Below are 20,455 nucleotides of genomic sequence, written 5' to 3' on the forward strand. Positions count from 1 at the left end.
AAACTCGACTTAAAGATTGTCTTTGAGGCGTGAGGAGAACAAAATGGCTAAAGCGACAACAATAGTCTACGCTATTAAGTGACAGAACGCCATACAACTTGAATATTATCAAATAGAAACATTAATTATTCGTTTGAGATATATTCAGTGCATATCGATAGCTCGGCTTTACACGGTCCAAGGAACGTAACCATGTTAAACGACGTACCAAAGAGATTAACACGAAGCTCTGAAACAACTGAGGTACGTTCAAAACACAGTCCTAGGTATAGATAAACTAACAACTCACTGGTCAAGGTTCGTAAGAAGAAGACAAACAGGCTAATCAGCTTTATTTATTTATTTATAATGCGTCTTTATCACGGTGTATGTCAATAATGGAGCACGCGATGTTACTTCCAAGTACTTTCTACTATATGCTTTATGTTTAGTAATATCCAATTTATTTTCAACTTTTTATCTTTTAATATGCCTCAATAACATCTTCATTTACATATTTCTTTATTTATCTCTGGTTTAAATACTTTAATCTAAATATTATAACCGGACATCTCTCTCTGCTAGTGGCCCTCTGTCGGAAATTGCTTCTACCAGCAACCGCGTACTAAACGGAGAGCGGGAAAATACGACCTAATAAAAAAATGAAATTCAATCGAAAATGCATTGCAAACTATTTTCAGGCCGATGTTCGCGAAGATGAAGAACAGACGAAAAGATTTCAAGATATTATCGACTTACTTCTTGCAGCAGGCTATTTTCGAGCCAGAATAAAAGGATTATCGAATTTTGATAAAGTACGTATGAAATGAATTCCCTTCGACTGTTGTAAAGAACATACTAAGACCAACAAATATTATCCTAACATTTAGGTAATTGGCGGAATGACGTGGTGTATAGAGTCGTGTAACTTCGATGTAGATATCGATTTATTGTTTCGAGAAAATCTTACTATAGGCCAAAAGATGTAAGTAAACTTAGAAAACATTTGAAATATTCAGTGTCTTATACATTTTATATTACAGTTCATTGACCGAAAAAATTGTAGCTATGCTACCCAAAATGAACTGTCCATATCGCATAGAACCACATCAAATTCAAGGCTTAGATTGCATTCATATTTTCCCTGTTATTCAGGTAACTGATTCGTTTTCTCGAATTTCAGCTTTTCATTTTTTCAAATTATTTTAATAACCGACAATAAATTTTAGTGGTTGGTTAAACGTTCGATGGAAACTCGAGAAGAAACGGCAGATTTTGTACGATCGTTTGCTTTGAGTCAATTTCACAAAAAGCATTCCTTTGTTCAAGATTCGTCTATAGCAGAAACTGGCAAAGAAAATTTAATAAAAAGTATTCGCTTGATTAAAGTAAGATACGTTATTTTCACAGTTCCGTTTAGGCCGATATTTGTAATCTAAATAGTTAGAGATATAATCTTTTCATAGAAATCGTACGAACCTCGACGTCTTTTTAAGCATAAAGATGATGTTAAAAGAGAAGAATCTACTAAATTTCTTGGTACTGTCCTGGAGTACGAAGCACCTTTGTATTCTATAAAAATTGCTTCTCCGTCCGCTGAAATTGCTTCGTCAGATGTCAAAGAAAATGAAAATAAAGAAGAGCTAAAGGAAAAGGTAAACGTTTTGAAATAATGTTCTGTCAAATAAGCGTTTAACGAAGACTGAGTCAAATTTGTTTTCATAGGAAAATACAGATCAATTAACTGGGAACCTAGCCGCTATAGAAGAAAGTTCAGTGAGTAATTGTATCAGTATGATCGGTATGATAGACACTCATTTTTTGTGATTCGTACAGGCTCGTTTAAGCGTAGTAGCCGTAGGTAATATCGTTGGTATCCAAGCCCAAGAGATTGCCAAAGTAACTGAAGAATATGCGGCGATGTCGATTTCCCAACCTGAGGTAAATCTTTTCCAATTTTAAATTTAAACAATACAATATTCGTTACAGACTTAAGTAATTAAATCATCTTCTACATATTCAAATAACCACAGGAACCTAGTGGCACAAATTCCTCGGCAGCTTTGACTGCATTAGAGAATCAAAGAGCTGCGCTTCAGAATCGTGTTCGTAAATTAACGAAAGAGAAAGACGCTTTATCCGCTAAGCATTTAGAATTAATCGAAAAACTGAACGAGTCTCGTACAAAGCGGCAAGCTATTGAGCGTTCGTTAAAGAAAGCAGAAGAAATGGATATCAATGAAAACGATAGGCACTTATCTTCTTATTATCCTTTTACGGTTTTACATCTTTATAATCGTTACGTAACTTTTGAATAAAAACGAAATGTTATTTGTTTAGTATCTACAAACGATTGGAAGAACTTCTTTTAGTCCACGATGGTTTGAAAGAGCAAGAACATAATTTCCGAGAACAGTGCAAATCCGATTTAAATCTCTTGAAAGGTAAGTTACAAGAAATCGAAAGTGGTACATCGGAAGAGGAGGAGGATCGCTTAAAGGAGTACGAGCAGCAAAAGGAAGAGCTCGCTAAAGTCAGATTGCAGTTAGCTAAAAAGAATAGAGCTATTGCATCCTTAACCAGACAATTGGACGATGTTCCCGGTCGTTCGGAACTTACGCAATATCAAAGACGATTTATGGAACTTTATAATCAAGGTTTGCCAATTTATTTTTATACATCGGCATTCGCCTACTCATCGCGTGCACCAAATATTCTCTCATCGTCGTTAATTTTCAGTTTCGGCAAAACATAAAGAAACAAAACAATATTACACGTTGTACAATACTCTGGACGATACAAAAGTTTATTTAAGTAAGGAATTATCACTATTAAATTCGATTCAAGATAATTATAATGAGTAAGTAGTTGGTAAACCTTATATTTACGCATGTTATGCATCGATAACGGTTGTTTGCATTTCTCTTTTTTTCCACCGTATTCACCAGAGCAATGGCATCAACAAGCGGTAAAGAGCAATTTCTTAAACAATTCGATGAGATCGTCGCAGGCGTAAAACGCAATAAGGCGAAGGTGAAACATATATTTTTTACAATTTATTCCGTAAAACTCGCGTTTCAAAAGCTATAAGTATTGCTGCAGCAAATGAATATATCTCTGAAAAAGGGAACTATTCGACTTTAAAACGGGCTTTAAAACCTAATTCTAAGTTGGCAATAAAATACAAGAAGCTTTGCTATATTCTAATAACAAGATCGTGTCTCATGTAGGTGGAGAAACGATGTGCTGACGAAAAAAATAGAAGAGATGCACTTAGCCGGCAACTGGTCACTCTGATAGAACAACAACGTAAATACGTCGCTGCGGTCAGACAACTCACTATTGAATGTCGTAAAAATGAGGCCTTGCTCGCGCAACTGCGGGGTCCGTAGATACAGATTTCATTTCCGCTTATCTAAAAACGTATCGGATCCTCGTATTTTTGCCTCACGATTTTTTATTTCGTTATTAATATGATGCTGAAATTGTGTCGAAGGAATGGATGCGTCATCCGAACAGTACAATAGTTAAGGCTCAACATTGAGAGCAAGACTGCGAGGAACAAGCGAGGTAGCGGTGGCTTCTATTTATATTCACGCTATGTACATACCATTAATACATATCAAATTCCTGTTATTTTAGATACATATTCGAAAGGGTAGTCCGGTGTTAGAGAGGCTTTTAAATGAAACCATTCCTTCGCTCCGTGTAATATTAATCTTATGAGAAAGAATATATATGAACTCACTGGAATGTGGTTTTCCGTTCACCTCCCGCGTGTTATTCTTATACATATATCAATCTTTATTAAGACAGTAGCCAATGATGTATCTGATATATCGATAAATTTGCCTCAAAAAATGTATTTGCGCGATTATGAAGCTGGAGTCGTAATTAAACGAAAAAATTCGTAGCATTGTAGATACCACAGTCATATGTAGTCGTACAATTTAAAATAGTAAAATGTCAAAGTCACATGACGTACGTGTACAGCAAAGAGTATAGATGATTACGATATATAATATATACGCACCTTGGAACAATAATTTTAGTCCAATAATAGATAGCTACTTACTGTTTTCTTTTTCACGCTTGGCAAGTCGGTGTTTTCCTCGTTACGCCGCCAGAGGCCTCTTCGTTCGTTACTTTATATTGGCTATCGCCATTGTTCCTTTCACAGTGCTTATATGTTCACGTGTTTTCTTGGTCTGTCCGAAGATCTATCGTAGCCATTATCGGTGTACGGTGATCAGTGACCAGTGATCTTTTTCTTAACGTCTTTTTTAGAATGTATCGTATATCCAGCGTAATGATCTGGAATAGACATGTAATATGACAATCGCGTCGGGTGCAAAAATTATCCATTTAAACTCCTGTTCCTTCTAAATTGAAGAAACATGTGCTATCTACGCGGTGGCTATTAATGTGATTTATGTGAAAGAAATATTGCGTGTGACATGGCAAAAGACGAAGGAGACGATCTCTTGCCAGACAAGGATGCGGCCAAAGGATTTTATGCGAAGTACGAGCCCAAAGAAATCCTTGGAAGGTTCGTCACATGATATCTCGATGTGGAAAAAGAAACATAGCTTACTATTTTTATGTATCATATTTAGGAAATACGCGCGTAGCATAATAGATACGTTTCCGTTATTCGATTCTAATGTATCGCGATAAATAAATCGAGGAATTCACAATTTCTGAATAATCTAACAAACTAATCTGTACAATTATATAATTTCTCGGAATTAAATTACATTCAATTTGACTGATAGTTCCTCGTACATATATATATTAACAAAGCAACGAAACTTGTAAACTTACGAAATGCTAATTCAACATACAGGACAGGTTACGATATTGACGAAACGTTGTACAAGAATAAGACGTTCCTTCCTGTCAAACACTAGTCATCGTTGTATTATTTAAAAAATCTGTGAAACGTTTCGTTTCATAGATCATAGGAGAATTTACATTACTTTAGTATCATAAAACCACTGGTATTAAATAAGAATGCATCTATATATTATAATTATTATTCGAAAGCTATTTATATTCTATTAGCAATAACTTGAGTACAAAAATTTCACTGCACACAAATAAACATGAGAGAATATTACAGTGATACATGTATGTTTCATCATTTCTCAGTAGTCTTATTCTTGTTACTCTTATTAATAAAACAGGTTTCAACTAAAACTAATTGGTCCCATATTGATTTAAGTACGAATTAAATAATGCGTTAATATTTACAGAGGAATATCTTCCACTGTGAGAAGATGTATAGAAAAAGAAACTGGCACAGAGTATGCAGCTAAAATCATAGATATTAGTAATGAGACTAATGAAGATGGTCATACCATGAAGGATGCTACGTTACAAGAAGTTCAAATTCTTCGTAGAGCAGCTGGTCATCCATATATTAGTAAGTTTACAATATTTCGTGTGAGATAAAATTAATTTTTATGATACACTTTTCTTATAAAAAATTTGTTTTTTTTTTAGTTGAATTACACGATGTCTTCGAATCTAGCACATTCATATTCTTAATTTTCGAAATTTGTAAGAATGGTGAGCTATTTGACTACCTCACGTCTGTTGTTACTCTGTCAGAAAAAAAGACCCGCTATATTATGAGACAAGTTTTTGAAGGTGTTCAACATGTACATAATCAAGGAATAGTGCATAGAGATTTAAAGCCAGAAAATATATTACTTGATGATAATTTAAATGTAAAGATAACCGATTTTGGGTTTGCTAGAGTATTAAAAGCTGGAGACAAATTATATGGTACGTATATTTAAAATTATTTTATTAGATAAAATATATATAATTATTAAAATACAAATTATTAAAATATATTATTAAAATTTGTATAATTCATAGAAATATATTACTAACATCTTTTTCAGATCTTTGTGGCACTCCTGGATATTTAGCACCAGAAGTGCTGAAGTGCAACATGTTTGAAAATGCGGAAGGCTATGGACATGAAGTTGATATGTAAGTTGATGAAACATAATGAGGGAATATAATTATGATCATACCAATCGTCTTAATAAAGGATAAAATCGTTACTAATGTTTGCCTGTTTTCAGATGGGCCTGTGGAGTGATTATGTTCACTTTATTAGTTGGTTGTCCCCCTTTCTGGCATAGGAAACAAATGGTCATGCTTAGAAATATTATGGAAGGAAAATATTCATTTACATCTCCAGAATGGGCGGACATAACAGGTACCTATTGTGTACATAATAATTTTTACAAGAAATAACAGTTTGTGTTTGGAAACAGTGGAAAAATATTGTTTCTTGTGGCATGCAGAGTAAACTTGTGCTTAATTAACGTAATGCATGTGTTTGTATGCATCATTTTCGGAGGCTTTTAATTCAATTTCGTCTGTTGTAAAAGATGGATACTATCGATCATACATTGGAAGTTATAAGATACGTATACACGGTTTTATGAAATTGTTCTTTGAAGTATGTAATATATTTTTTTATGTTGCTTCGTTTATAATTGGAGCGATAATTATCGTATTATGATAAGCAAATACACAATAGGTTTTTTTAAAAGTTAAAGCTGGTACAATATACAATAGTCGGAGTATTGAAAAATTTGCGAACCTGTGCAAGACACAGTGTTACGACCCGTGACTCTCTACACAAATCAGACTCCATAACTCGGGCAAGGTGACTAAGCAAATGTCTAAACATCCTTATTGCGGACCCTCGACAGTCTTAAGGACCCATCATAAATCTTATCATTTTCATAATTAAGGTCCTTCAGACCACAAGATTATCTTTTAAGTTGAAGTATTTCTTAGATTTGCCCATTAGATTGCCCATTCCGAGAGAACACAGGAAAGCGGTTCTTCCCATGTACAATGCCACCCAGGGGCGACCCTCGATCGGAGGCGGACAGCTCCGATCCTTACTCACCAGCCTTTTCCTCCTTCAATTATCAGCAATGACCGTTATCCTCACTTTCCTAACGAAAACTGCCATCAACGAATCCGATGGTTCCGTGCGCTAGGCACACCCATCAATAGTTTTCCTCCGCTACAGCCTTATCACTGAACTTCACTGGTTTTTTATCTTTAGATCAGTCAACATCCTGACTGGTTTGTTCTTTGATTAGTTTATCATCTTAATTTGTTATTTACACTTCGCTGAGAACACATCTACGTGCATCGCGCGTAAAGTAGTAAATCTACAAAGTTGTTGAAATAAAGTGTATGTTTTAATCTGTTAATACAGTGTTATCATCGTTTCAACCACCTCTATTATCTTAACCGAAATAGGGGATCGACTAATTCGTGGCATCGATTATCGTATCGTAACGAGAATTTACGACTGTCGTGGGCGTGATCTACCGCGACCGCGACCGCGTCTCTCCGCGAACGATCGAACACACAGACATACAATTTTATCTCTCTGTCATTGAATTGTATCAACAACAAGCATAAATTATAATCCATGATAATATCATCTTGAGTAATCGTCAAAGGTGTATCACCTCGATGAGCTGGTTCATACAAGGAAAATATATTGAAGACAATAGTTGTTATTGTCAAACCTTTGAACATGATAAACATTATTTTTCTAAATGAAGAAGATAATGAAGGTGCTGTTATATGTACGTTTCTTAACACGTTGAATGCCATGGGGTTACACGGTAACCAGCACTCAACTTGGCCGTGACGCCGTGGGAGTCACCGATGATACCGAATGTCAATAGTTATACATTTTTTATTATTACCATCGTTACTACAATGGTGTAACGAAATTAATGCAGTATAACACATATAAAAATAATTTTATTTATGCATGAAATATGGATCTATTATGTCTTATTATGTCTATTATGGGGGTCACCGGTGACCTCAGTGAGGTAAATTCATTAATGATGATTATACGCTGTGACATATCTCTTGTAAGTAATATTTCAGCATTATATGTATCGCATAATAAAAGGTTCATCGTGGCGCCACGGCCAAACCTTGTAAAACTGGCGTGGCATTCAACGTGTTAATGTATCGATATAATTTTTTATTTTACAACATAATCTTCAATATTTATAAATTTTGTATAGTAATTAAGTTTCTATTCTGTTTTCAGAAGCTCCGAAAGATCTGATCAGAAAACTATTAGTTGTTGACCCGAAGAAAAGAATTAGCATCAAAGAAGCTTTGGAACATCCATTTTTCCATACAATGGTAAGTATTTTAGCATAATACATACGTGATCGTGATATATAAATATTTAAGCAAAGAAAGTAGAATATGTACGAAATATTTATTATTCCACGCACTTAAAATATTTGTATTATACTTCTATTTTTGTTTTTATTCGTTTGCTTTATATGTTCAACTGCCTATATCCATAGTGACATGCTTTTATAAAATATCAAACATTGATACGCAAATTTCTGTTTATATTAGAAAATTTAATAACTTACATATGTATATGATTAATCTGAAAGTAATTTTTTAAAATAAAAGAAGACAGTCTTACTACTCTGATAAACGGAAAATTATTGGAATTACAGCTATGGGATCAAGACATCGCTCCTTTAAAACGTTCACTATCGACTAATTCGCGGCGTCTGAGTAGGATATCTCAGTTAGCTTTGGTAAATTATTTTTTGTTTTTATTTTGTTTGTCACTAAATGTGGGTTTTTTATCGTAATCTTTATGTAATATGTTTATAAATAACAAATAACATTTTAACTTTTATTAATGTTTCAACTTAATCAAAATGAATAATGATATCTATATGTATTATATTTTATTTTTGTTTTTGTTCATGACATATATTATTTCACTAAAATATTTTTATATACTTAGGGAGCAACGCATATAAATTTGTCTCCATCGGTTATAATAACACATAATTGATAGATTATAATATTTCAGAAAAAGCACAGCATGCATGTAAAGTGAGTCAATATTGAAACATAATTGAAATAATATATATGCATTAATTACAATGTTTGCGTGTTATATCGAAAAATTACTATAAAAATGCAATGTTTGAAGCTTTATCTACATATAATATGACTCCTATTTTATTCTGTTTCTCTTTCTGCTACTTTTCAAAGAACTTGCCATCTTCTCGAAGATTAAGATAGCATTCATTTGCTGTTCACTATTATAACAGCTGTTTACTATGCCGTTACTTTATTATGCATATCCTAATATTACCTTTCTACTGAATGCAACGTATATGTATGTAACATACATGTTTTAACATTGCATTAACATATTAACATTATTGTGTTTAATAACACTTTTGTAATCGAAATATGTAATTATACATAGACTGTAAACATTTTCAAAGTTTTTATCTTTTCTTACGTTTTATACAGGAATTAAAGGCAAAATCATTTAATGCAAGGAAAAAGTTCCAGTTAGCAATTATTTGTGTTCGCGCGGTCGTTCGTATTAAGCGTCTCCATAGTACGCCTGAACCTCTTTCGACTCACGTAGCGTGCACAGACCCTTACAGGATCAAAATTTTGCGGAAGGTATTTTCCCCATTTTCTTAGCATGTCTTACTCATCGGCTTGTTATCCCATAGATTGATGAAATAATATTCACGTAATTTTTGTTATAGGTTATCGATGGTTGTGCATTCAGAGTTTACGGTCATTGGGTAAAGAAAGGAGAGGGGCAAAATCGAGCTGCGCTTTTTGAAAATACGCCAAAGACAGAACTTAAACATCTCTATGTTAGTAATTTGAGCAGATAACTAATGCTTAACGAAGCATTATCTAGTTAAAATTGTTATTTCTTATGTTAGTCAACATTTACAGTATCTAAAGAAAATATTCAGTAAGAAAAAATGAAAAAAAAAAAAAAATACATAACTTACATAAAAGTTTTTCTTAATTTTGGCTGTAATACAAGTAATTATTTAGACGATCTTTATGATAACTATAAAGTATTTGTTTACTTTTATTATTGAATGTGCAGTATCATAAGGTAAATCATATAATGTTTTAATTATTCTAAATGTTCCAAAGAAGCAATTGGATTATTTAGTTTTTAAATTCCTTCTGTGAAAAAGAGTTTTAAATGTTATTTGTTTCTAAGGCCTATCATATTAAGCCTAATTTATTATTTTTAAAATATAGTAACATACAGTAAATATGAATTATATGCAACGTTGAAAGAAAAGCTAAAGATTGTGAACAATTTGCTTAATGAAATGACATTGTAAATTATTAGTATCACACCCTTAGAACTATGTTTCGTCTAGAAGAAGTATTACACAGAAAACAGTTTGTGCAACTATGTTTTGAATGTTCCGCTTTAAATCTGTAATAATTTTCTTCACAGTATTTTTCGCTGTTTTCATAGTACGATATAACATAAAATAACTTATATCGAAATATCGAATAAGTTCAAATAAATTCTTATATGTGCTAGAGAAGGAAATAGGATTTAAAGATGATCATTAAATATAAATGACGGTGCTGATACGTACAAACGTAACAACACGACATATTCTGTTCCATGACACCTATTTTTTATAGTTCGTACGTTTTTGTTAAGTGTATTCAACAATTGTGTAAGTAACACACATATGATTTATTACAAATCAGCAATTCACACAAAATTAAATTTGTACTAACTTTGAAGTATATGCATGTTCTTTATATTTAAATATTTAATATGTAATTTCAATAGCAAACAAAGGTTGAACGTCATTTAGAATACTTACAATTAACGCACGGGAATTGAAGTCGTATAAAAATTAGTCAAGAATATACGTATAATGAATGGAGGATTTAGAAAAATCGATAGGAAAAGAAAATCTAGAATTATAAATTTCCTCATGTTCGTAGAAAGAAAACGTGTTCCATGATAATATTATTTACCGAGATCTGTATGTAGATTGTAGTATATAATATTTTGTGCAAATTCTAGTCATACTTTGTATTACTGAATTTGTTTTAGATTATAAATTGCAGGAAGAAAAAATATATGTGAAATCAATTTTTCATGGAAAATGAAATTACCAACTTCTTAATAACGAAGCAAATTACAGTGAATTGAATTTTATATATCATTTAGAAGGTTACAAGTAATAATTAAATGTATGTAAATATTTAAAATTATATATTACATATATTTTGTGCAAAATGTATACAAAGTAAAATATTTTTAATAATATCTAATACCTTATATTTTCATTCCTCTCTGTTAGAAAATAATTGCGACTGTACGTATTTTATATAAATTTAGTAAATTTCATATTTTAGGTAAAATGCATGTATAAATGTATTTTTATAATACTTACAAATATTTTATTTATGATATACAGTCATGGGATTACAAGGCTTTCGATTGACTCTCTTACAGATAAGCCAAGCCATGATTTTATACTAAACACATTATCATTTATGCTAGCTTAAAACTAACTTGAGCTAATTTTATTTACTATATAATATAATAGCTTATAATATATATATATATATATATATATATATATATATATATATATATATATATATATATATATATATATATATATATATAGTGATAATAATTTACAAAACAACGATGAACATTAATCTTTATATTTATTTTTAATCTATATTTCTCTTAAATATAGATGCTAAACATCTCTCTGGTTTACTTTTATTAATAACATTTCTGTTTCAATAAAGACGTATGTAGCTTAAAAACGTTTTATACAGTTATACACCATTAAAAGTATGTATACCACATTTCAGGACATCAAGTTGTTATGATTATCTTTTAAATGAACGTACACTTTTAAATTGATGAAACGTAATTATTTAAACATAAGTAAAATTTTATTAGTTCAAATAATATTTAGTAGAATAGTAGAATGATCTTTTGATTGCGTGACAAAGATTTGACAGACTATTAAAAAAGATATCTCGTGTAAATCGAAAGAAAGGAAAAGGAAAGGTAGGAAATTAGGTAAGAAAAAGTGACGGGACGTGGTTTTGGCGCGCGCGCAAAAGTAAACAATGAACTGTATGGTTCTATATGGTAGAAGTGGCAACAGCGTAGAGGTCCGATCCATGTGACAGAGAAGGAACGTGACAAAAGGTGGCAGAGGGTGACGCCGCCGAGATCGGAGTGAGTGTTTGCCCGGGCGAGCCGGGTGTCGGGTGTGCTGTGTACGATTGTCGCGATATTCGTCCGTTCTGGCGTCCACCGGAAGGTAAGCGTGTTCGTAAAAGATATCGTCTGGTTCCGAGACCTCGGTTCGATAGATTTTTCGCAATGGTACCGAAGAAAACGTGAGAAAATCAGGAAAAAAGTGCACCAACTAACGAGCAATATACAGCAGCTCGACACTTCTCTTACACGCCCAGCGGAGTGCTGCGTCACATGGGCCGCGCTCATTGGTCGATACAGCCAGGTGACGTCATGAACCGCGCTTTGATTGGTCTATACCTCGGGCCCCAGACACGTGAATCGTGGCCAAGCAAGCATGGCTGTTGATGCGCAGTGGTTAGCACTTGTAAAATGTTTCTGCCACGCGCTAGATCGATCAGGTTATAACCGTCGTGTATCGTAAAACGTCGCGAGATCGTCCGCTGTTCAAAAATTGACAAGTGCCTTGTGATTTTCCTCATGTGTCGCGTATTTGACAGGAGAAATATCGTTGAAATTCTCGCAAGAAATTGATTTCTACCGTGAAAGTGGGTTCCAGCGTGTTTCCATTGTGACCGAAATATATTGGTAGCGTACCTGTAAGTTCCTGATTATTTTCCAGCGGTTTCTGGCGTTACCACGCCCGTTTAAAACCCTCCGCGGAACATTATCTCGTCAGAACTATCGCCTATTTAATTAACATGTGTATAGGTGGTTGCGTGGCGTGTTTTCCGTGCCATAATAGACCTAGCCAATCGCACGGTACTTCAACTCATGACGTCACGTTATAGCAAGCTCCTATTGGCCAACGGTGCGTGCGTCGCCCGTCTAACGTGTGTGTCGCTTTGTCAGTTTAAGGAGCTCGTTCGGTCTACGGCACGCTTCTTGACTTTTCGTATACTCTTCGATAGACAGAGCCTTTCCTTTACTCGAACTCGCAGCACGCAGTGCATCGTGTTCTTCTTTCCTATTTTTGCATGGTTGCGCCTACTATGGAATGCAATTGTATCCGCTTGTAATCGTGGTACGCTTTCGCGATTACATTGCCCGGGATATATCTACTTTTCAAATCAGCGGCGGAACCTCGTTTCTCTGCGTCGCCTTTCCCGCCTCTGTCTCGTCAACCTTTTTTCTTCGCTCACTGATTTCTCGGACTGCTCGCACCCGACACTCTACACACTCTACACTCTACACTCTACATGTTTGTATTCGCGAATACGCTCTTGCGCGTATCAACGCCACGTAACGACTCTCGTTTCTGCTATCGACGCTACATCACAGGAAAATTAATCCAACTCGTTAAGATGCGACAACGCCTCCTAAAGCCACTGCGTATCTTCTCCTTATGCTCTACTATGATTTTAGTGTCAGTGAATGTTTAACCATTACAAAAGTGTAAAGTGCACTCCATAATTTTCCATTTAACAACATCTAGTTCAACTTCTATTTAATTGAAATCTCCCAAATTTCTGTTCCTTATATACTTTTGGGATGTCCAGCTTTATCATTCTCGATTATTTTATTGAAATTTGTTTCTTTCATTAATGTTTATAATAGATAAGACGTAAACATAAAGAATACATAAACATACCGATTTATCGTTTGTCATGTTGATTAATCTTCAATCTATTAATGCTGTTACATATAATATATCTAAAATTTGTATATCATGCATAAGATTTTCCTTACAATTTATTATTTCATCAGTATCAAGATTATGATAGATGGAGAACAACTTTTTTGTAAAGTACATTCGCAACCGTGTTTCAAGCAGTAAATTGCGAGATATATATTATGAACGATATGAACGGCGTCTCTTCGCGTTATTTTCTTTTTGACTGTTAGATTGTTTCCAGCGATCGGAACTCAAGATGCGTGTTAATGCTCTGTGCTCCAGGAAAGCGCACGTTGCGCTTGCGCACCTCCTCCGTGAGGTATTACGAAGACGGTACGTGGGAGGGGATAAAGCTTCCCGCGCGACTGCGTTACGTCACGCGTACGTCACGTGACGTATACTCAGACACCGGTCGTGTCCGTACCGTCTGCAGCTCCGTACGAAGAAGCTAATAATATTATCGAACAACAAAGTGTCAAACGTTAAGGAAAAATAACGATCATGCAGTTGAAATGGTTGTTGGTCGATCCGAAGCCGTGTCCTCGCAAAACAAACGAGAGGATGTGACATGTGTAATTTTTTCACGGTAACAGAGGTTCGCACTTGCCGTGGCGTCGATTAAGTGTCGTACCATGTCCAGCTAATTGGCTTTCTACCTCTTTCTTGGTGTATCATACGCTGGTTATTAAATAAATCGCGGACGATGAAACGAACGCGAGTATTTACGTTATTACATATGTCTTCTCCTCTCGCGTTTGCCAAGGTCGACAAATCAAGATCCAACGAGTTGCTACGTACCCCCACCCTTCGCTCTGAAGTGACACTGCGATCCGGTGCATTTTCAGTATAACTAAATGGTTATTTTTTGTATTTTGTGGATTGTAGATTGCCACCCGCGGCTGGCAGCAGCAGAAAAAGAGGAGGTTTGAGACACGAGAACGGGCTCTCGACTTCTTCGTCCTCGGCAGCCGGCGACGGGAATCGACGGTCCGATCGCAGAGTCTCAATCTCCCGAAGGATCTTGAAAAGGAACAAAGCTCGTCGTGGAGCGAATCGGCAACGTCAGGATGAGCCTGGAAACGTTGCTGGAAGCAGCGCGGTTCGTCGAGCAGCAGGAGAAAACGAGGGAGCGCCTCGCAAGCAGCTCTTCCTCCTCCTCCGATCATCCGCTCGCTGTAGCTCCCCACTCCAACCATCACAACTCCAACGAGCCACGTGGTGAGTACCACGCGCCACTTTTCGGCTACCGTTCACAATACATACAAATACGTAGAATAGCTTAACGCTGCGAATTGCTTCCTGAAAATCTTCTACCGGCTTGATGCTCGTTTCATGCACGAACGAGTGACAATACAAAATCCACGTTCCACCCAAACGCGAATTTCACCGTAAGAAATAAGCTTTGAAACAAATCGTAAAATTATATAGATTTGGAGAAAAGTTAGAAACGTTTGTTTCTTTTGGTATACTTTATTGCTTTATTTGTTTTACTTATTCTGTTAGATCTTTGAAGATTTGAGAATTTTTTATGCAAACTTTTGTTAATTATTATATTTAAACTTTTGATCGTCACAGTGTCCAACCATAACGATAGATTCGATAATCGCGTATCAATGTCGAGAAATAGCCCTATGGTACTTTGTAGCAGAATGGTTTTCTCAGTACTCGAAAAAATATTACGAAACTAAGAGTTGCTTTATGAGCTTAGAATAGGAATTGGCATTGGGACGGTATCGCAAAAAGCGACCGTTAACGTTCTCGCTGCTGCAAAGAAAAAATATAATTGCAAAATACGTGTGCGGGGAATGAGAAACACTGCAGTGTACATGCGAATAGCACGCGATGACCCATGCGTTCACCGCCTCCAAATTAGGTATGATTTCCCTCGCAACAGTGATTCTCAAACAGGTTGACGGGCTTTTACGCGTTACGCGCTGGAAAGTTCCATAAAAATAAAATCGTGCTACAAAATCCACGTACGAATTTCTCCTGCATTTCTGTCCGAGTTATCGGTCTATCTCGATGAAACATCTTTTAGATGGGTTTCTCTGTTTAACGAGCTCGGTGATGGCTCTAAGGCGGTAACGAAGACACGTTAGAGCTAGATGGTTGACGCGATAATAATCGCAAAAGCGTTCGGTCGATCGCTCGAGGGGTACCATCGTCGTGTCCCTTTGATTCCCGCGTTTTCCCAGGTCAATGACTCAACCGACCGATCCTGTAAAGCGAGTCTTAGCACACGCGAAAGAGTTCTCGGCGAGCACGAAACGCGCGGTGACGGCACGCCACTATGCCATCGGTCTCTTTCTCTACGATTACATTGACTTTACCCGAGTCAAATGATTCGTCGCGATAAAGTTTCGCGAAAAAATCGCTAAACCAGTCGCTGCGTGGCTGATTACGAGTTATACGATCATTGTCGAGGTGAACCGGTAGTTCCGCCAGCTAGTACGATCCGTTCCGATAAAAAGTCCTCGCCTCGATTACCTTTTACGTCAACTCCTACTATAATCCGCGCGATATCGAAATTTCGGAACATGCGAACGCCCGCATTTTTCTCAGAAATTTTTTTATCGCGAGTCGGTTTGCGCTCGGATTGATTAAACATTATCTCGCGATGAACGTTAAACTCGAAGGCTTTTCGCGTTAATATCGTTGCGTGAAAGTGTATCGCGATTGACAAGCGGTCAGGCGAAGTGTTTACAAGTTTCAAGGAGATAGAAGGTTGAAAAGTCAAGAGAGAAGGTAAAGAAGAGAGAGAGAGAGAGGAGAGAGAGAGAGAGAGTGGGAGTGGAATCGAGCGAGGGGAGAGCAGGGGTGGAGCGGTGCGATTTAGTTGACCGTATGCATCGGGTTCCCCTCTGGTCGTCGATCCAACGTGAACCAGCCATCAGAAACGTGCACGTACAGAGGCCACTGGGCACGTATAAAGGCAAAGGGTGGCGGAAGTTAGGCTTAGGTGGGAGCGTACGTAGAGGGAAGGGTACACGTTAGCTTGTAGCGGGGAACCGCGGGGTAGACGCTGCGCCAGGGAACTGAGACGAGGAGAAAGGGCGGAAGGGGTGGGAGGAAGAGGCGATGGTGGATTAGAGAGGTGGGGATACGCGATATCGCTTTTGGAGGGGTAACGATGGTGACCGTGGTGCGCTACGGTGACGATGACGGTAGGAACGAACCTGTGTACACCAAGGTATAGTGGGGAGTCAGAGGACCCCCGGTCACTGACTCTAGAAACTACGGCAGCTTTTGTACTTCATTCACGAGCGCGCCACCTACTTGTACACGGCCGTTTATGTTTGCCAGCGCGCCTTCTCTTTTCCTACCGCTCTTCCCCTTTATCTTTGCGTTTCTTTGCACTCGTTCTCCTCCTTTTCGCTGGAATCCAGGAGGACACCTCTGGCTGTCCCTTCGTCGGTGGTCCTCTGTCTCTTTCCCTTTTATCGTCCCGTGTCGTTTCGCGTATCGATACCACGCTTTTTCTCGCTATTGTCTCACTCGCGCGATATTCATGCAGCTTTTTCCATCGTTATCGCGCACGCATCTGATTTATCGCGCGGTTCGTTACGATCAGCAGCAATTCTCGAGCGTGCGCCGCTGGTGCGCACACTGCCACACACGGTACATAGAAACACGCAGTGGACACTGGCTATCTCCGGTTAGGGAAGTGGAACGGCGGAGAGGGGGGAATGAAGGAGATCGCGCAGGTAGCCACGCGTGGTGCGTTATACGTCCGCGGAAGGAAGGCGGGCAGGCAGCCAGGCAGGAGGCAGGCGGGCAGGCAGGCGGGCAAAAAAAAAAAAAATACACGTACGATACAGGTCAGATCGATCTTCCCGTTTCGTGGGTTCGTGCGCGTCAACGCGCGTCTCAATGAACGTGTCAGGTGAACTGGCAAAAGGCAGTTTAAATTTGGGTGCTACGGACGAGACATTCGGTGCTATCTATATTCGTTCATCCTTGTATATCGACGAGGTATAAATCTTATCTGACATTAATCCTTCGATCTGGGGGAAGCTCATTTTTCGTCGCATATAAGATGTAGCAGAAAGATCGGGAACGATTGATATCTCTATCTTATAGAGATATGAGTTTTTCTGCAATTATTAAGGAGAGAAGTAGAGGAAAAGAGGCGGTTAGAGAGATAGAATGAAAAAGATGGTACGGTATATAACGAGCGTATGTAATACCGACGTATTGTTGCGTTTGTCTATTTTGCCTGTGGGTCGTGATGAAATCTTAAAGGAAGGTGAATATACACGCGTATCGGGGGATCGATCCCTTGTTTTCACGGTCACGCCTCTGTGCGCACGGTTGAAGTGCGACAGGAGAGACGGGAAAATGCGCGTTTCGCGATACGCCTCAATTTTATCCCTGTGGCTTGATTTTCTTACTGACAACGTTATCGAGCGATCCCTCATTATCGGGTAACTCGGTGATAAATGCGTTGAAACGAAATTCCTTACAAAGATACGCGCGTATGATTTTCCGATAAAACCTTTCTTGCACTCTGTAACGATGCATTTTCTTCGTTGTCTTTATAAAATAAACGATCGGGTTTTTTAACGAATTCATTTATGAAAAAGTTACGAGCACGTAAATGCGCAAAAGAAGAATCGAAAGTTGTGCAAGTTCGATATATACCGGCTTATAAAGTGGAAAACCACGAGTATATACCGGTCTCGCACACGAACACGATCGTAATACGGATGATTTAAACGTTGTAATTCGCTCCCTATCTCCGCGCATCCGGTCTGTTACCGCGTTGCGCGTGCTCGCTGGCACGGTGGTGCGTGATATAACAGGCAATGCGCATTAAACGATAATTTAAGTCTGTCTATCGTGTTGCTTAAACGATGCTTTACAATTCAGCTTTACAACTTCATAACGCACGTAGCGTGCGCGTGTTTAGCACGATAGGCGTGCGAAGCGTAGATCCCAAGGGAGAAGTACCTATGTGCGTTGGAGGGATTTAATTTTCCTCCATGGTTACGCGTAATTGATTCAAACCCGATCGAAATTTCTCAAAGACCACGGATATGCAAATTTTACACATTTTTTGGGCGTCGAGGTAGCTTTTTCTTTTTATTCGAATAATACTTCTGACGAAGCTTCGGCGTGTACTAAAGTCCGTTGGCATTAAAATCGGTATCGCTCGACTATCCCAGGACTTTAAGCCTGCGATCGACCGCTGCATCATCGCTAACCACTCCTACCGCACAGCATCAGTCGGAGTGCGTTGTGCGCCGTTCTGTAAACTGTCGTAGGGGCGCTCGTAACCCACTGGTCGTTACCGACGAACATTCACACTATCCGCAGATACGCGCGGATTAGCTGACTTTGTGCGAGTCTGTATCGCGAAGAGGGGAAAATAGAGGACGAAAGTACGAGAGGATGAATTGCGTGGCAGAAAAATAGGCGAAACGAACACGAGAGCAGTTTCTAGAAGGACCTTCGGTCACGCGTTCGCCGTTGAAACAACGCGAACGGGATAGAGACGAACGAATTCGATCGCCGATCGAATAGATTGAGAGAAAACAAAGTGGGTTAGAGTAGAAGAACGGGGTAAATAAGGGCAAAGTAAAACGGAGCAGAACGCGCAGCGGTGCACTGTGTCGGCGAACGAGCACGCGGGCAAATGAGTCGCACGAGTGCGCATGCGCCTTGTCCCCGGCAAGCCCCCACCACGCGTGTCCGGCCGCGTGGCGTTCTGATCAATTGCGACGTTGCCGAGTCCTCGGCTGACCCGGTGAAAGAGGGAGGAACAGAGATAAAGCGAGACGGTATTCCCCGGCGTTTTCGTTTTTCCCCACCATACCGTTCAATCTATCGTTGCCGCTCAGCCTGCTAAACTAGGGGAATATCCTTGTCCATTCCCCTACCGTGTTAGCACGTGCAGACGCGCCTCCTTCAATTTTTCATACCTTATCGACCTGTGGATTCAAGCTTATACGCTTATACGCCGCGGTGAGATGCGTCGAAGAAAATCTAACGAAGGATCGAGACCAGGAACGCGATGGAAGTGCAACGGAACGGTGACGTGTTGCGCTCCGGTGCGCCGCTGGTAGTTCAGTCGCTGTTCTCCTGTTCGCCGCTGCATGCTGCCGCGTTTATCGGTGACATTGCGCGTAGGGGATGGAAAGGGGCACGTTGCATTTTTAAGGCGGAGCGTAACAATTACGATCCGTTGGGTATTACAATTAACGTTTACCAAACATTTTGTCGATCTCTCTCTTCTTCTTCTCCTTGATCCGAAACTATCGATTTTCCTTATTACGTTTTCAGGTGCCAAGTTAAAGCGGGAACGTACAGAGCAAGATGACTTATTTTGCGAAGAGAAGATGCTGATTATCGACGGTAAGTGTGTCAAAACAGAAACATTACGTGTTTAAGGAACGTTATCTCGATTGAAACGAAGTAAAGCGACGCGGGTCGAAAACACGTTGATTCGATGCCTCGATCGAGCACAATCGGACACGCGTGCATATTGCATATTAATGTGCGCGTCCTCGCAGTCGGGGGCCTCGTGTATTCTTAGCTACAAAATTCAGAGCGCACAATAACTGTTTTTTTTTTGTTTTTTCTTTTTCGCCATTCCGAATCGCACAGACACGCTGCGCACAGACGAGACGCGCGCGTCGTGTTAAATAAGTAATCGATTGTTCTGCCTATTACGGCGAGCATGCATAATTCACTGGGTTCGAACGATTCCGCGCGATCGCCTT

General features: G+C 38.3%; 3 protein-coding genes across 10 annotated transcripts in view; all 3 read left to right on the forward strand.

Annotated features, from left to right (window-relative positions):
• Positions 1-192: 192 nt before the first annotated feature.
• Positions 193-3,371, forward strand: LOC117237595 (coiled-coil domain-containing protein 93). The gene is made up of 13 exons (XM_033501725.1): positions 193-243; positions 681-794; positions 870-964; positions 1,023-1,134; positions 1,209-1,367; positions 1,446-1,634; positions 1,705-1,755; positions 1,816-1,920; positions 2,013-2,230; positions 2,320-2,636; positions 2,719-2,839; positions 2,928-3,012; positions 3,210-3,371. The coding sequence occupies exons 1-13, from the start codon at positions 193-195 to the stop codon at positions 3,369-3,371; spliced, it is 1,779 nt and encodes a 592-aa protein (XP_033357616.1).
• Positions 3,225-10,959, forward strand: LOC117237598 (phosphorylase b kinase gamma catalytic chain, skeletal muscle/heart isoform). 3 transcript variants are annotated; one of them, XM_033501729.1, is made up of 10 exons: positions 3,370-3,549; positions 3,622-4,528; positions 5,235-5,404; positions 5,485-5,769; positions 5,892-5,982; positions 6,078-6,214; positions 8,099-8,196; positions 8,529-8,612; positions 9,349-9,507; positions 9,597-10,959. In XM_033501729.1, exons 2-10 carry the CDS (start codon positions 4,437-4,439, stop codon positions 9,729-9,731), a joined length of 1,251 nt encoding a protein of 416 aa, XP_033357620.1. In that variant the 5' UTR covers positions 3,370-3,549; positions 3,622-4,436; the 3' UTR covers positions 9,732-10,959. The 3 variants fall into 3 exon arrangements, with proteins under 3 accessions (XP_033357623.1, XP_033357620.1, XP_033357621.1); XM_033501732.1 differs by lacking the exons at positions 3,370-3,549; positions 3,622-4,528 and adding an exon at positions 3,225-3,363; XM_033501730.1 differs by lacking the exon at positions 8,529-8,612.
• A 1,035-nt stretch (positions 10,960-11,994) lies between these two features.
• Positions 11,995-20,455, forward strand: part of LOC117237594 (homeobox protein B-H2-like) — a 31,602-nt gene continuing 23,141 nt past the window's right edge. The window contains exons 1-3 of one of the 6 annotated variants that reach the window (XM_033501718.1): positions 11,995-12,717; positions 14,619-14,951; positions 20,016-20,087. In XM_033501718.1, the coding sequence (XP_033357609.1) occupies positions 14,801-14,951; positions 20,016-20,087 (223 nt within the window). In that variant the 5' untranslated portion in view covers positions 11,995-12,717; positions 14,619-14,800. Of the gene's footprint in view, positions 12,718-13,903; positions 14,067-14,086; positions 14,329-14,618; positions 14,952-20,015; positions 20,088-20,455 lie in introns of those variants that run through there. The other 5 variants (XM_033501720.1, XM_033501719.1, XM_033501722.1 and 2 more) reach the window with 5 other exon arrangements.

This window comes from Bombus vosnesenskii, unplaced genomic scaffold, assembly GCF_011952255.1.
Source record: "Bombus vosnesenskii isolate JDL3184/JDL3185 unplaced genomic scaffold, Bvos_JDL3184-5_v1.1 scf7180000013383, whole genome shotgun sequence".
Taxonomy (NCBI): domain Eukaryota; kingdom Metazoa; phylum Arthropoda; class Insecta; order Hymenoptera; family Apidae; genus Bombus; species Bombus vosnesenskii.